Raw genomic sequence first — 16,545 nt, forward strand, 5'->3', positions numbered from 1 at the left:
TGAGGCAGAAGAGTAAAAAATAAACAGTAGAAATAGTAATTTCTGTTGTATTCTGAATGCCAAACTCAACTGGGGTAAGGGAAAAAAGACTAAAGGAGAAAAATCAATGGCTGAAGAGCTGGTGAGTTGTTCAGAGATTTACGTTTTCGCGAAATTGGAATGTGTTTTGGATACAAAATACCTGTTCACAAAGTACTGGTCTAATCTAAAACGAAAGGCGACAAATATCTCGGCAGGGAGATTTGCTCACTCGATGTAGGGAGACATTATATTGTTTGAGATGGGAAGTGGGGGTATCCTAAGTAGCAGTGTAAATGGTAGGATGGATGGAAAAGGTTATGAATGTGATGAGAGCACATCAGTTAGAAAATAAAGATGAGAGAGTCAGAATATACGATAATTCTGAATTGTATGGGATAGGATCCTTGCATTTTTGATGAAGAAATAAATTAACTGTAACTAAGAAAGGTAATTCTGAAAAAAAATCGTTCAGTGAAAATATATCGGTAGAAATTAAAAATAAGGAAAGATCATATTGTTGGGACTGTACTGCGCAATAATCCAGCCTGCGGTAAGTAAACATGCATCATTCCCCCTTACAATTAAATTCACAAGATAATTGACGATGGGAGATGATACCAATGGCCAGATATGTCAACATCCAGTCCAATCCAGTTATTAGTGTGAACCGAAAGTCTATGCTGGAAGGAGTTAGCAAGAACTGTTTGTTCCATAACTGTGATTAACATCAGTCTCCATGGATTCGAATTGTGTCACTGGAGATTTTCTCTCTCTTATTAATAAGGGTTTCTTGCAATGTGTTATCCGATTGTCGCAGCAGATGCACCACCTCAAAAACTAACAGGGGTCAGCAGCTGCAGAGACAAGTGGAAGAATGTTCAAAATCTGGGAACATTAGAGTGGAACTTCACAACAATGGACAGGAGTTTATTCTTGGGTCTTTCCTGGATTTCCGCGCCTTGGGCAACATTGCCATGGCGAATATACTCTTTACTGCTGATTATTCAGGCGGGCTACTATCCCATCCTCGCTATTGTTGGTGTTCCTGGTAAGTCTCGCTGTCGCTATCCATTTATTAATCCAATAAACCATGGTGAACTTCATTGCTATTTCTATTGCATTTGTAAAGATGGAAACTATTGATTTCAGTTTCAACCACAAACTCATTCATTACCTGCATATTTAAGACCTCCACCTCCACCAGACAAAGATCTGACAACAAGAATGTTCACAATCCCGAGATCGCTTTTTGCCCTGAATTGGTTTATGACTCGATACTCCTTCCATTGCCAAACCTCTCCACGACCGGATTCGTAATTTCCCCAGTCTCGACCACTGTGTTCGTGTTGTTGCAAAATAAATGACTATCTATGCCTTGGTAAAATTCAGACTTTACGGTTCCAACTCTCTTCTCAGCACTTTTTCAGTTGCAAATATTTCGATCACTATCCTTATTCTTGACAGTATTTTCATGATAGGGGCACTGTTTCAGAGTAATAATGTTGCTGGAAATGTAATGCAGAACCATTCAAACCATTTTTAATCTTATTATAAGAAAGCCATGCATCAAGTGCGACCACAGATGATGTCAGAACTTAAATTCAATTGACAGGAAATGGAAATAAAAGCGAATTTCTCCAATGGCAACGATAACACTAACAGCATATAAGTTTTTCTATTCACTGATGTCCTTTGGTAAAGAAATCTAACATTATTACCTGGTCTAGATTAAGATTGACTTCCGAACAACAGCAATATACTTTCCTCTGTGCTACCTTAAGGAGTGGCCTCAATAATATGCGTTTCGTGAGCACAACGAATGAATATCGTTGCCAGTGTTGCAGGCGTCCTATGTAATGACAAAATTAAAGGTTAAATAAAACAAATAATGATTCTAGAGATCAAAAATAAAAAGCAAGAGGAAGTACTAGAGAAACCGAGGAAGTTTAGGCAACATCGGCTCGAGAGAGAAACATAATTGGCATTTCGATTCGACTATCCAGACGTGAGAACTGAACACAGATGGGGAATAGTGAGATTGATGCTGTTGACAGGAACGTCTATTGTGGAGGGAAGAAGAGTTGATTTGAACAGATAGAGAAAGAGAAAGATAGAAAAATAGCAAACAAGATGACTATTGATGATCAGGTGGAATGGAAATAGCAAACAAAATTAGTGTTATTTATTTTTCTCTTGTCCCCATATTCCCGAATATTATGTCGGCTAAACATCAAAGTTCCTGTTTAAATGGAGTTATGTACCTTTATATTTCTTCCCTGAGTGTGATGTTCTTTTCTTCCTTCATGGGATTCTGGGCCAACACTTAATTCCCTTCCCTTATTGTCCTTGAGAAGGTGTTGTTGAATTGCCTTCCCCCACGCACTGCAGTCCGTGGGCTGTCAGTAGTCAGTGCTTAGATCTGTCTGGTTTCATTTCTTTGTGACTTTGTAGTGACTGATATAACTAAGTGCCGGCTTGGCCATTTCAAAAGGCAAGTGAGTGTCAAACACATTGCTGTGGCTCTGGAGTCAATTGTAAGTTCTACCAGGTGAAGATGGCAGTTTCTTCCCGTGAAGGACATGAGAATGCGGGCCAGGAAGGTGTTTCTGACAATCCAAAGTTGTTTCGTATTTTTATTCGATTCTTAATTCATTATACATTTTTGAACTCAAATTCCAACATTTGTCATGGTGGGATTCGAATCCTGGCTCTAGGTCATTACTTAGGTATTGGGATTAATACCGCAGGGCTATCGTCTCCCCACGCGTCTCTGCTTGCAAAACTGGTGTTGCTGTTAGTGAGGCTGTGCTTGAAGTATAGCTGTTCACAAGCAAAGAAATGACTGAGCAAAACGTACCATCCTTCTTAATTTATATATATTAGAAGGTGAGTTGGTGGGAAGTGCTCTTGGAGAAATGGAGCTGGATTTCCTTGGTCATGATTCACGGACAGAAGTAATCAGCACAGTAAATTGCATGCTGTGCTTCATTGCGAAATGATTCAAGTAGAGGAGTGAAGACACCTTCCTGCAGTGGTAGAATACTGATGAGACACTGGGGCACTGTGTACATCCCTTCTGTCCTTGATAAGGAATGATCTCCTTTCCATTAGAGAGACAATGAAAAGGAGTTTCACCGAACTAATCCCTTTGGTGATGGTAGCATGAAGAGCGTGTGAAGGAAATGAGTGTTTAATCCGTATTGCTAAAAAGGCTAAAAGGTGATTGCATTAAAAGTTGAGCGTTATAGACCAACATTCATTATTTCCAAAAGAAAAGATTGATAGCATCAAATATAACATGTGTTTTCCTTTGTTACATGTTTTCACATTTAGACAAATATATAGAAAGGAAAGGTTTAGAATGGCATGGGCTAAGGGCAGGGAAATGGGATTAGAGTGGATGAACATTTTGGTCTACATGGTCCAGATTGGGATGAAGGGCCTGTCTCCATGCTGTAAGAATCTCTGACTCTATGATAGTTTACTTATCTCTGTGGAGTCCACCAGTTGGTTGAGACAGAGCTCCAGGCTCTGAATGAACTTTCACCGCCTCAATGTGTGTGACCCTGTGCTGAACATCACGATATTCAAAACTTGACAGCAGCCACACTCTGAAATTGTTAGATATTCCCACCAACTTCTGTGTCTCACTCCAAAGCGAGAGAGGTTGATATTCCAGTGAATACCATACGACATAGGAGCATCTCAATGCCCATCTGCTCAATGAGACTGCTTTTCCTTTCAATCAAATTATTTTTATTCTTATAGTCCTCCATTACATTTTGTCTGCGATTTCCCCATTACCCTTGTTTAAAAGACTGTCTATCTCAGCCTTCAAGACATTTAATGATCCAGCGGAAAGAGCCTTCAGAATTTTCTACAACTGTCCCCCGACTAATAATGTGAGATTTGATGGTTTTTAATGCCTTGTCTTATTTCTAATATTCTGTGAAAGTTGAACGTATATTAGATTTTATCCTGACCTATCGCAACTCTCTGCGGCCAGAGGCAAAACAAAAAGAAACCATGTTTTTGCAAGGTTTGTGAAGGTTTGTAGCTCAGGTTGAGGTTTAGGGTGTAGGTTTGCTCGCTAAGAAACCTGTAAGCTTCTCCCTCGTCTTCCACACCAGCCGAAGATACAGCTCATCCGGATCTGGGAATTGCCCACTGTTTCTCCAACATGAATTTACAATTCGTCCTGAACTTCTCTGTCAAATGCTCAAGGATTACACGGTCACTCTCCCTTAATCCCGGAACTGCTTCTCCAAAGTGAAAATCGATATGTAGTACGTCTTTAACATAATCTCCAGTCCGTGCACAGATTGCCTTCTCGGTCTTGAGCACTCAGCATGCTTTCCCTTGTTACCATCTTTCCTTTAATAAACCAATGAAATATATTTGTATTCTTGCTAATCTTTTATCACATTCCTTTTCGCACTTCTACTCTTTTTTTAACTTTATTCCTACACATTCACTACTCTGAAAGGGTCGCAATTGACCTGCTCACTCGATACCTGCTTTGAGCTTCTCTTTCCTTTTAAATTCAGTTCCGAATAATTGTCGACATCAAAGGTTCTCTGGACTTGTTTTCCTAATTTTTATCTTCGGCATATCATGTTGGGCTGACACTCTCATCATTTCCATTTTGATCATGTGATCCGACCCACGATGTTTGCTACAGTTTTACCGAGCAGGGACTGTACTTTGGTGAGATCCTGTCTAACTTTTAATAAAATCTGCCTCCCCAATCCAAAACATTTTATTTTTCAAACCTTCATTTTTGTCTTTTCCTGACCAAAATTTAAATGAATGTGTCACTGACACTGGACCAAAAATGCTCCCCCAATACTGCCTGGCTTCATTCGCCACAAAGAGGGCAAAGCTTTCCATTGCCCTTTGTTGCATCTTCGACATGTTAATAGAAGAAGCTGTCTGGAATACATTTCAAACTCTCTGTCCCTTCTTAGGAAGTCATCACTACCCCAATAAATGTCTGTTTGAACTGTCTGAATATAATTATCCTATTTTTGCACACCTTTGTAAATGGATTATTTGTGTGCTCCTGTATTATCTTGTGTCTGTCCAGAGCAGTGTGTCTGTCATTGTATTGATCCTACGCTCCACCCACAAAGCCTCATTTTGAGACCCTTCCCAGGCATCTTCCGTTCTTACTACAGTCACTTACTCCATAATGAATGAAACAACACCATGTCCTCTTTTATGCCCTCTCATGTCCTGCCAATTGCTCCTGCACCACAGAATATAGAGTTGTCAAACCTGACATCCCTCAACCACATCTCTGTGATGGCAATAATGTCACAGTTTGACATGTAAACTCATTCCCTTACAACATCTGCCTGCCCAGTAATACTCCCAGTATTAAGGTAAAGGGCATCCAGCCTGGCATATAGCACCCCGAATCTCTGTACCTCTGAGTTCAATACACATTCCCTGTTTGTTATCAGGATGTTCAATCCGTGAACCAAAACTGTAATCTAATTCTGAATGAAAATTTGTTGAATTCTAATTTCTTTTTTTAAAACAACGTGTTCATCAAATGCAACTTTCCAGAACTGAGCTATCACCTCAATATACCATAAATTTCTGGTGATTAATTCTCCACTCAGTATGCAGCGGCGACAGCCAAAAGTACTTAGAAACCCTATAGTCTGGAAACAGGTACTTTGAACCAGAGAGTCCACAACAAGCCTCCGAAGCGTCAGCCAGCCTGGCCCATTCCCTTACTTCTCTATATTTACCCTGACTAATGCACCCAATATACTGGCAATTTTAACATGGCCAATCCAGCTGACCTGCAGATTGTTCGATTGTACGAGGAAACCCTCACAGTCACAGGGACAATATACAAATTCCAAACATTTATCCGAGGTTGAAATTCGGAGCCGGGTCCCATGGGCTATGAGGCTGCTGTGCTTACCACTGAGCCACTGTGCCAAACACCACTAATGGAGGAGAAAGTGAGGACTGCAGAAGCTGGAGATCAAACCCGAAATGTGTGATACTGGAAGAACACAGCCGGTGAGGCAGCACCCGAGGAACAGGAAAATCTATGTTTCAAGCATAAAGCTTTCAACAGGAATGCGGCTGGTCCCCCAAGGGGTCTGTAACATACATTAGAGGGGTGTGGGAGTTAGGAATGAGATACATAGTTGAAGGTGGTGTTCAAGGAGATAGGTCGGAGAGATTGGTGGTTGGAATGAGGAAGGTTCCTTCAGCGCCTTGGACAGAGGTAAGTGTGGAGGTGTGGGGCAGTTTTTGTACTTCTTGCGTTGGCATGGGAAGGTGCTGGGAATTGAGAATGGTTTAATGGGGTTGTGTCGACCTGTCAAGGGAGGCACAGAAAGAATGGTTTCTGCAGAACGCAGATAGGACTGGGGAGGGAAATATATATCTGGTGGTGGGGTCGGTTTGTAGCTGGTGAAATTGGCGGTGGGGGAGGTTGGTCGGGTGGAATGTGTGGACAAGCTGTTACTGTGTTGTGATTGGACGGGTGGGGTTCAAGCGTGGATGTGCAGTAAATGGGAGAGATACTCCGAAAAGCACAATCGACCGTGGAGGAGGGGCAGTTGCTATCTTTGAGGAAGCTCAAAGCTGCACAGCTACTATTCCCCACCTTGTCATCTGCTATGTCAATGATTGTATTCGGAGCGCCCCGTGCTCCCACGAGGATACTGAACAGTTCATTAACTTCACTATCACCTTTCACCCGAACTTGCGTTCATCAGGACCATCTTGGACACCTCCCTCCCCTTCCCAGCCCTCTTAATCTCCATCTCCAGCGACCGAAAATTCATGGACTACAAACTCACCAATTCCCACAACCACCTGGACCACATCTCCTCACATCCTGCCTCCTGTCAAAACTCTATCCCTAATTCCCAATTCCACCGCCTCTGCCGCACCTGCTCCGAGCAGGACCAATTCCACCACAGAACATCCCAGATGACCTCTGTCTTTAAAGACTGCAAGTTTCCATCCCACATGGTCAATGGTCCACTTCTGCGCAACTCTTCCACGTCTCGCATCTCTGTGCTTGAACTCCAGCCCCCCCAATCGCAACAAAGATAAAACCACACTGGCACTCATTTTCCACCCCACAAAAATTTGGAGTCATTACAAAGTCTTCCACCACTTCGGCCACTTACAAACGGACCCCACTACTCGGCCTTTTATGTTTGAATAATAATTACGTTTCTTTGAATTTTCCTTTATTTTTAATATATCTCCTCTTTGCATTACTTAATTGAACATCATTATATTTCTGGGCCTTACTGTCGTTCCCCATTCTGATCTATCTTCCAGAGAGACTATTCCCTCTGCGACTCCCTTGTTAGGTCCAAACCACCGATCAACCCACCCTCTGTTCCCGACACCTTCGCCGGCCAATGCAGGAAGTGCAAAACTTGCGCCCAGACCTCCTCCCTCACCTGCATCCAAGCCACCAAATGATCTTTCCACATTCGACAGAGATTTAGCTGTAGTTCCACACACGTCATTAACAGTGTCTGTTGCTCCCAGTGTGGTCTCCTCTACACTGGTAAGACCGGAAGCCAATTTGTAGAACATTTCAGAGAACACCTGGGGGACATAAACATGAAACAATCGCACCGCTCCGTGACCGAACACTTTAAACCCCACCTCGCGTTCCGCCAAGGACATGCAAGTCCTGTGCCTACTTCACCCCAAAATCCTAACTATGCAATGCCTGGAGGAAAAATGCCTCAACGTCCGCCTTGGGGCTCTCCTGCAACACGGGATAATTGCAGGTTTCACCAGATTCCTCATTTCCAAACTTCCATCTTCACAATGCCCTCTTGAAATGCTCAGCTTCCTTCATACCTATGCACTTGACCTTCCTCTCCGACCTATCACATTCACACCCACATTCATCAACCCATCGTATTCCCAACTACCTTAGCCCAGCCCCACACTCCTCCCATTTATCTCTCAGCCCCCATGGGTCTCATGCCTCATTCCTGATGAAGGACCTATGCTCAAAATGTCGATTCTCCTGTTCTTCAGATTCTGCCTCAACGGCTAAGCTTTTCCAGCACAGCACACTTTGACTCACCCCTCAGTAATGGAGAATGTGAGGACTGCAGTTGGTGGAGAGTCAGATGAGAAACCTCTGACCCTGGTAAAGCACAGCAGGTCAGGCAGCATACGAGGAGTGCATAAGTCCTTCATGATGAAAGCATTGATGTCTTCCATGATGCAAAGGATATTGAGAACTGCACTTGTTCAGGAAGCATCACTTTGTATAATGCCGTATGGAGAGCATCTGTGAAATGGAAAGCAGTCAATTCATTGGTTGAACAGGTCATTGTGAAGAGGACAAGTGGAGATAATTTACAAAGCGTTTGAAGTACACACATAAGGGTCGATAGATCCCCTGGGCCAGACGGGATATACCCTAGATTACTCCAGGAAGCGAGTGAAGAGTCAGTTGCGTCTATAGCGAAGATCTTTGCGTCCTCACGGACCAGTGGAGTGCTGCCAGATTTTGGAGGTAACAAATGTTATTCCCTTGTTCATGCAACGGAATTGGGATATCCATGCGAATTGCAGTCGGGTAAGTCTTATATCAGTGATGGGCAAAAGTTTGGAGAGATTTCTGAATGACAGGATTTATAATTACTTACAAAACTGCAGTTTGATTAGTGATAATCAGCGTGGTGTTGTGAGGGCGAGATGATGACTCACAAACTTTTTGAATTCTTTGACGATGTGACAAAACACATTGATGAAGACAGAGCAGTGTATGCGGTGTACATGGATCTTTGCAAGGCCTTCGATAAGTTTCCCCATGGTAGGCTCATTGAGAAAGTAAGGAGGCATGGGATACAGGGAAGCCTTGTCTTATGGATAAACAATTGGCTGGCCCATAGAAGAAAGAGTGTGTTGGCAGATGGAACGTTATCAGCCTGGAGCTCGGTGACCAGTGGAAATCCACAGGGATCTATTCTGGGAGCTTTGCTTTCTATGCGTTTCATAAATGACTTGCACAAGACAGTGGAAGCGTGTGTTAGTCAGCTTGCCGATGATACGAAGGTTGGTGGAGTTGTGCATAGTGTGGAGCGCTGTTGTACGTTGCAAGGGGACATTGACAGAATGCAGAACTCGGCTGATAAGTGGCAGTTGGAGCTAAAACAGGAATAGTGTGAAGTCATTGACTTTGGAAGGTTGAAATTGAATGCAGAAAACAAAATTGAAGGCAGGATTCCTGGCAATGTCGAGGAACAGTCGGATCTTGTGTCACGTGTGCACAGCTCTCTCAATGTTGCCACCCAAGTTGATAATGTTATTAAGAAGATATATGGTGTGTTGGCTTTCATGAGCAAGCTAATTGAGTTTAAAAGCCGCGAAGTTCTGCAAGACGTGAACTATAATTTTCAACTGAACAGTAATTGCATCATCTCTGAAAACAGTTGGGTTGATTCCATGTTTACAGAACTAAAATATAAACTGTCAACATTTTATGACAAAAAATGAGGAATGCATTTTTTTATATTGAATAAAATACTTTCTATCTGAACATTGTTTTGATCATAATTGCGTATTCATTACCAAGTGAAAACATTGTCCCTCCAACATTTGGAAAGTGGTTGGCCTCTGAATGATTTCGTATTCAGAGTGAGCAAACAATTGAATGATTAAATAGAAGTAACGTTCTTATAAATTTAACTATGACCAATCAATTCACTCCCTCACTGGAATATACGAGCTTCAGCTATTTGCGAACAATGTAGAAATCGCAATAATTCAACATGCACCATGAATATTAGTCTAAATAATTGATTAGACTTATTAAATTTTCGCGAGCAATAATTTGAAAACTTGCAATTTTAGAATGAATGATATTAATGTCAAATATAGTTAGTGAAAAAAAAGATGAACTTATTTTTGTGTGAGTGAAAAGTCAAGCCTTTTCAAACACTTTTATGTCAAAGCAATGAAATATTTGTTTTTGTGATAGGATAATAACAATTAACTTATTCATGCGCTTAGTAATAATTAGACTTCATAATGTTGTAGGGGAGCTGATGTTGGACTGGGGTGGCAGAAGTTAAACATCTGACAACACCAGGTTAAAATCCAACAGGTTGATTTGGAAACACGGGCTTTGAGAGCAGGTAGATACAATGAATGAGCAGTGCTCCAATAGTCAGCACTTCCAAATAAATCTATTGGACTTTAATATAGTGTTGTCTATTTTTGTTTAACTTCATAATGAAGCTGACCTTGCAACACTTGCATTTTAAACGGTTTTGCACCAAATATAATCAGGTAATTTCCCAGCATTTACCACTGGAAGTAATCGGATACTGACCTTACGTCGTGTTAGATCACTGCTGTGAAACCTGTTACTTCACTCAAACACCCAGAAAAGCTCAACTCGCTTTATAATCCGTTAAAGTAGGACAGAGAACTCATAAATTCTACTATTTACAACTCTAAGCACCCTTTCCCTTAAATACTTATTACCTGCCTTCAACTCTATAACAACATACTATCCAAATAAACATGTACTAAAATTGCATCAACTTAATTTCAAAACCACACAGCGGCCTGTCGTTGTTGGTGTCTGACATCCCAAGGCTGTTGAGCTCCATGGGTGATTTTCGGGATTTTGGAACAGAGAACTGAGAAAAGTACAGCACAGAACCGGCTGTTCGGCCCACGATGTGGTGCCGAGGATTATTCCTAACATACGCACTCCTCAATTCACTACTGTCAATGTGCATGTCCAGCAATTACTTAATGACTCTGCTTGCACCATCACCGCTGGCAATGAATTCTATGCATTCACAACTCTCTGTGCAATGAACCTACTTCTGATTTCTCCTCTATAGCTTCCTCCTAATATCTTAAAACTATGACCCCTCGTGTCCTGGGGAGAAGTCTCTGGTTATTGACATTATTCATGCCTTTCATTACCTTGTATACCTCGACCAGATCACCATTCTTCCTCCTTCTCTCCAGAGAGAAACGTCTGAGTTTAGTCAACTTCTCTTCATAACACAAGTCCTCCAGTAAAGGCAACATCCTGGTAAACGTTCTCTACACCCTCCCCAAAGTCTCCAACTGCCATTTCTCAGCCCAGTTCTACATCCAGTCTATGTCGCGCTGGAGCTTGCAATGATCCTTGATACAATCAACAGCAACTCCAACCATTGTGTCATCAGCAAATTTACTCACCTACCCGCCAACCTCCTCACCCAAGTCATTTAAACAAACTACAAAAAGCAGAGAAACAAGAACAGAACTCGACGGGCACCACTTACCACTGAACTCCAGGCAGAATACGTTCTATCTACAGCCAGTCCCTTCCTTCTGGAAGCCAACCAATTCAGAATCAAGACAGCCATATCTCCCAGTATTCCATTCTTGCTGACTTTATTAATGAGCCGACCATGGGGCAACTTGTTAAATGCCTTGCTGAAGTCCATATTCACCATATCCACTGCTCGACCTTCATCAATCTGTCGTGCTATTTCCTCAAAGAACTCAAAAAGATTTTTGAAGCACGACCTGCCCCTCACAAAGCCATGCTCACTGCCTTTAATCACGCTATGCTTTTCCAAACAGTCATAAATCCTATCCCTCAGATTTTTTTCCAAAGCTTTGCTAATCACAGACGTAAGACTGACTGCTCTGTAATTGCCAGGAATTTCTCTATTCCCCTTCTTGAAAAGAGGAACAACATTCGCCTCCCTCCAATCGTCTGGTATGAATCACATGGCGAGTGAGGAAGCAAAGGTCTTTGCCAGCGGCTTGGCAACATCCTTTCTCACTTCCCGGAGCAACCTAAGGTAAATCTAGTCTGGCCCTAGGTACTTATCAACCTTAATGTTTGGCAAACCCTCCAGCACACCAACTTCATCAATCTATCTGTTCAAGCCTGTTCCCAGCTCCTCAAAGTTCTCATTCACCAGCAGGTCCCTTTCCTTTGTGAAAACGGAAGCAAAACTCTCATTAAGGGCTTCGCTTATCTGCTCAGACTCGACGGACACGTTCCCTATGCTATACCTGACCGGCCCGAAGTTCTCCCTGACCATTCTCTTATTCCTCACGTATGATTGAAATGCTCTGGGGTTCTCCTTACTCCTTCCTGCCAAGGCTTTTTCATGTCTCCTTCTGGCTCTCCTCAGTCCATTTTTGAGCTCATCTCCAGTAAGCCTGTAATCCTGTAAAGCTGTGCGAGATCCTTGCTTGCTCCACCTTACCTAAGCAGCCTTCTTCCCTTTGACGGGAACCTCCTCTGTTCTCGTCATCCAAACTATATAATCTTACTGCTTCTTGCCTCTCTCCGAGGAAACAAATTGTGCATTACTCGCAACAACTGCTCCTTTAACAAGCTCAACGTGTCTGTTGTGATCTTTCAGTGGAACAATTGCTCCCAATGTGCACTTCGTAACTCCTGTCTGACAGACACATAATTTCCTTTTCTCCAATTAAATATTTTCCGTTGTAAACTGCTCCTTTCCCTCTACAAGACTCAGACAAATGTGAGGCGTTTGTGGTCACTGTCCCCAAAGTGTTCTCCCATCGTGACATCTGACACTAGTCTTGGCTCATTGCCAAGCACCAAATCGAAAATGGCCTCTCCCCCGGCGTCCTGTCGACATACTGAGTAAGGAGGACCTCCTGAACACACCTGACAGAAATGGTTCCACCTACATCATCTGCAAGAAGGTGGATCCAGTCAATATTTGGAAAGTTAAAGTAACCATTAAAAACAACTCTGCTACATCTGTATTTTTCAAAAATCTGCCAACCTATGCGTTCTTCAGTCTCTCCAAGGCTTTTAGGTATCTTCAGACACCTGCCAAATAGGTGACTGCTCCATAGCTGTTCCGAACTTCCACCCCTACTGACTCAACCGACACACCTTTTTCGACAACATTTTTTTCTGTAACTGTGATGCAATCTCTGATTAGCAATGCTTCACCCCCGCCTCTTTTTCTACCCTCCCTGTTCCCAGCGGGCCCTGCTTCTCTCCGCCCTCTCTATTCACTCGTCTATTCGAAATGGAATCTCAACTCTCGAGATAAATCCTGTTTTTAAAGTGGGAAGAAACTGACCTACCCGGCAGCCCTCGCTTCACTCCACCCTCTTTCTCCGCCGGTCTATTCAAAATGGAGGCCGAACTCTTGAGGTAAGTCGCTTGTTAAGAGCGAAAAAAACAGACCTACAGCCCGCTCTGCTCTCTTCCTACTCTCCTCGGCGCTCTGTTGAAAATGGAGGCCGGACTCTCGAGTTAAGTCCCTTTTTAAGTGGGAAAATGATGTTTCATAAGAAAAAGGTACCTTTGGGAGAGAATGTTTTGCATGGCATTGTCTCTCTAGATGGTAGTTGGTCTCTATCAAACTAGCCAAACTGCCGGCTTCTTTATACTCCGAAAATCGAATCGTCCCATTTGTTCGAGGTTGGCAAAAGCAATAAATTCAACTTCAAATCGGTTTTAGTATCCTGGGGCATAATTTAAACTGATTGACTAAATTCGAATGTTTGTCAAAACAGTAATTTCTTGGCAGATACCCTGACGTTGACAGTTGGTCGCTCTCTGACTAACTCTCAAAATGCCGGCTTCTGTGTCCCCCAAAGGTCAGAACTTCTCATTGGTTTGATGTTATTAAAACAGGAAATTCAAACTCGATTGGGTTTTAGTGTCCTGGGGCTAAATGTAAATTGATTGGTTAAATTCGGATGGACAAAACACCGAAAACGCAAGTAGTTTTTCACAGATAAATGTTAAATATTTTCAATTGTCCAATACCCTCTGAGACCACCATTTAGTCACATGACAGATGTCTAAAAGCTCTCATTGCAAAGCAGCTTTCATACTCGCTTAACGGTACAGTATACGACTTCATGTTCATAACAGTAGAATCTGTACATGATAGAGTACAAAACTTTAATGTGCAGGAGGAGGTCATTGGGCCACTGTGTGTGCATCACCTCCCGAAAGTCTTCCAAGCTCTCCCATTTGCCAGCCCTATCCTTCGAGATTCATAACTTCGAAATATATATCATGTTCTCTTTTGTATATTCATCCACAACTCTCCGAAGCAGTGCATTCAACATTCTAACACCTTTCTCAATAAAGAAATGTTTCTTTATCTCACCCCGAGCTCTTTTTCCAGACAGTCTTGAAACTGGAACTCGGAGATGCTGTGATGCCAAACAAATGAAACTATTCCTGTTTTTTTCCTGCAAATGCTTTTCATAATGTTGAGCACAACAATCAATTCATATCTTTATTCCGCTCCAGAAAGAATTAATCCAATTTCGTTGTCCCTCCTTTAACTAAATCCTTCATTCCAATTATGTTTCTGACTATTTATAAGGTTACTGGCATTCTTCAACGATGTAATGTGTCTATCTATGTGTGTCTATATATTTGTCTGTATATGTGTGTGTGTGTGTGTGAGATAGATAGATGGATAGATGGATAGATAGATAGATAGATAGATAGATAGATAGATAGATAGATAGATAGATAGATAGATAGATAGATAGATAGATAGATAGATAGATAGATAGATAGATAGATAGATAGATAGATAGATAGATAGATAGATAGATAGATAGATAGATAGATAGATAGATAGATAGATAGATAGATAGATAGATAGATAGATAGATAGATAGATAGATAGATAGATAGATAGATAGATAGATAGATAGATATACAGAGATTGTGAGTGAGAGAGATAGACAGACAGAGAGAGGACAAGTCACTATAATCTCTGGATTACTTCCCATGTCAAATGGTAAAGATCTAAGGACTGAGAAAATAGCGTAGTTTAAGATAAGATTAAAGAGCTAGTCAGGGGTGAGGATTTCAGGTTTTTGTACCATTTGTATCCGTTCCAGGCCAGGTGGGACCTGTACAAAAAGGACAGTTTGGACTTTAACCGGAGGAGATCCAACATCCTTGTCAGAAGGTTTGCTAGTACAAGTCAAGTGGAGTAAACTAATAAACCAGGAGGGTGGGAATCATTATAGCAGGTCAGATACTGAGCGGAAGGTAGAGGTGAATAGAAGATCAGGTACAGCCAGTCTAATTACTATGGTGAGGGAAGGAATTGTGTCCGAATAAATGATGGAGGTGTGGTGTAGTTTTGCCAGGAATTTACAAATAAGGATGGACAGTGTGGGCGATGTGAGTGTGTGAGGTTTGTGAGATTAAGAAGCTAGTGCACAACAAATTATTAAAGGGGAAAGACAAATAAATGAAACAATTTTAAAAATCTTGTACCTCGAAGTACGCAATACTTCGAATGCAATTGATGAGCTGACAGCACAAACTGAGAAAACTGGGTATGACCTGGCAGGGATTATTGAATCATGGTTACAGGAAGATCAGGAATTGCAGTTAAATGTCCAAGGGCATACAGTATTCCGGAAGGATAGACATGAAGGTACAGGAGGTGGAATCCATATATTTATTAAGGGTGACATCAAGATTGTACTCAGACATGATATTGGCATCAAGGAACAAGACGAAAATGAGTAGAGGTACAGATAAAAAGCAAGGAAATAAATAACTTGGGAAGAGTAATTTTCAGCTACTGTGCCCCCTCCCCCCTACCCCACCAAATATAATTCTGATGTAGAAAATAATGAGAGCTTGGAACAAGGACACAACCATGGAATGAACATGCATTGTGCCTCAATTAATCAATATCGCAAGGGTAGCCTCGAAGAACGATTAATATAGTGTGTGAAGGATTATTTCTGAGAGCAACATGCCATGGAACCAATCCAAGAACGGGCTACCTTAGATTTGTGTCGAGGGTGTGGTGCTGGAAAAGCACAGCCGGTCAGGCAGCATCCCAGGAGCAGGAGAATCGACTTTTCCGACAAAAGGTGGACATTGAAATGATGTCCCCTTATAGGACCGTCTCGAGCATGTCGTCATAAACATAGAGTGAGAGGAGGTCTGTTCAAGACTGAGATGAGGAAAAGCTCCTTCTCCCAGAGGATTATCAATCTATGTAAGTCATTACCGAAATGTGTCTTGGAGGCAGAGTCAATCCACAGAATGAAGAAAGAAATATATATGTGTTTCTGATGAAAAGCAGGGTAAAGAGTTGTCGGGATCAAAGAGAAAAATGCAATTGAGACCGGGACAAGATTAGACATGGTCATATGACATGGTGCAGTGGACAAGAATTGCCTACTCCCACTCCTAATTCCCATGTTCCAATATTGTTCCGTCGGCAGTTCTATGTTTTTTAGTCATTCTCAATTGTTGGGGTAGCGGCAACCGAGAGGTTTGGTTGAGGGAGGTGCAAGATGGCTCGGTGTATGAGACATAAGACAGACATGTAGAGATATGACCACAATCAGGTCTTGTTGGTTGCCAGAGCAATCCTGGAATGGCCGTTTTTCTCATCCCAATTCATGATGTTTCATTGCATAGAGAAAACAAAATCAAAATGTTGCAGTCAGACAGATTAATCTTAACTCCCATGTTCAGAAATATTGTGGCCA

The 16,545-nt window shown here is 42.0% G+C and overlaps 1 protein-coding gene across 1 annotated transcript in view; it reads left to right on the plus strand.

Annotated features, from left to right (window-relative positions):
* The first annotated feature begins 936 nt into the window (after window positions 1-936).
* Window positions 937-16,545, plus strand: part of LOC148138028 (putative G protein-coupled receptor 139) — a 45,093-nt gene continuing 29,484 nt past the window's right edge. The window contains exon 1 of the mRNA XM_087982097.1: window positions 937-1,069. Within this exon, the coding sequence (XP_087838223.1) occupies window positions 937-1,069 (133 nt within the window). The remainder of the gene's footprint in view (window positions 1,070-16,545) is intronic.

Source organism: Chiloscyllium plagiosum, unplaced genomic scaffold (genome assembly GCF_037043375.1).
Source record: "Chiloscyllium plagiosum isolate Xiang-an unplaced genomic scaffold, Cpla_swu_hap1 HiC_scaffold_42, whole genome shotgun sequence".
NCBI lineage: Eukaryota > Metazoa > Chordata > Chondrichthyes > Orectolobiformes > Hemiscylliidae > Chiloscyllium > Chiloscyllium plagiosum.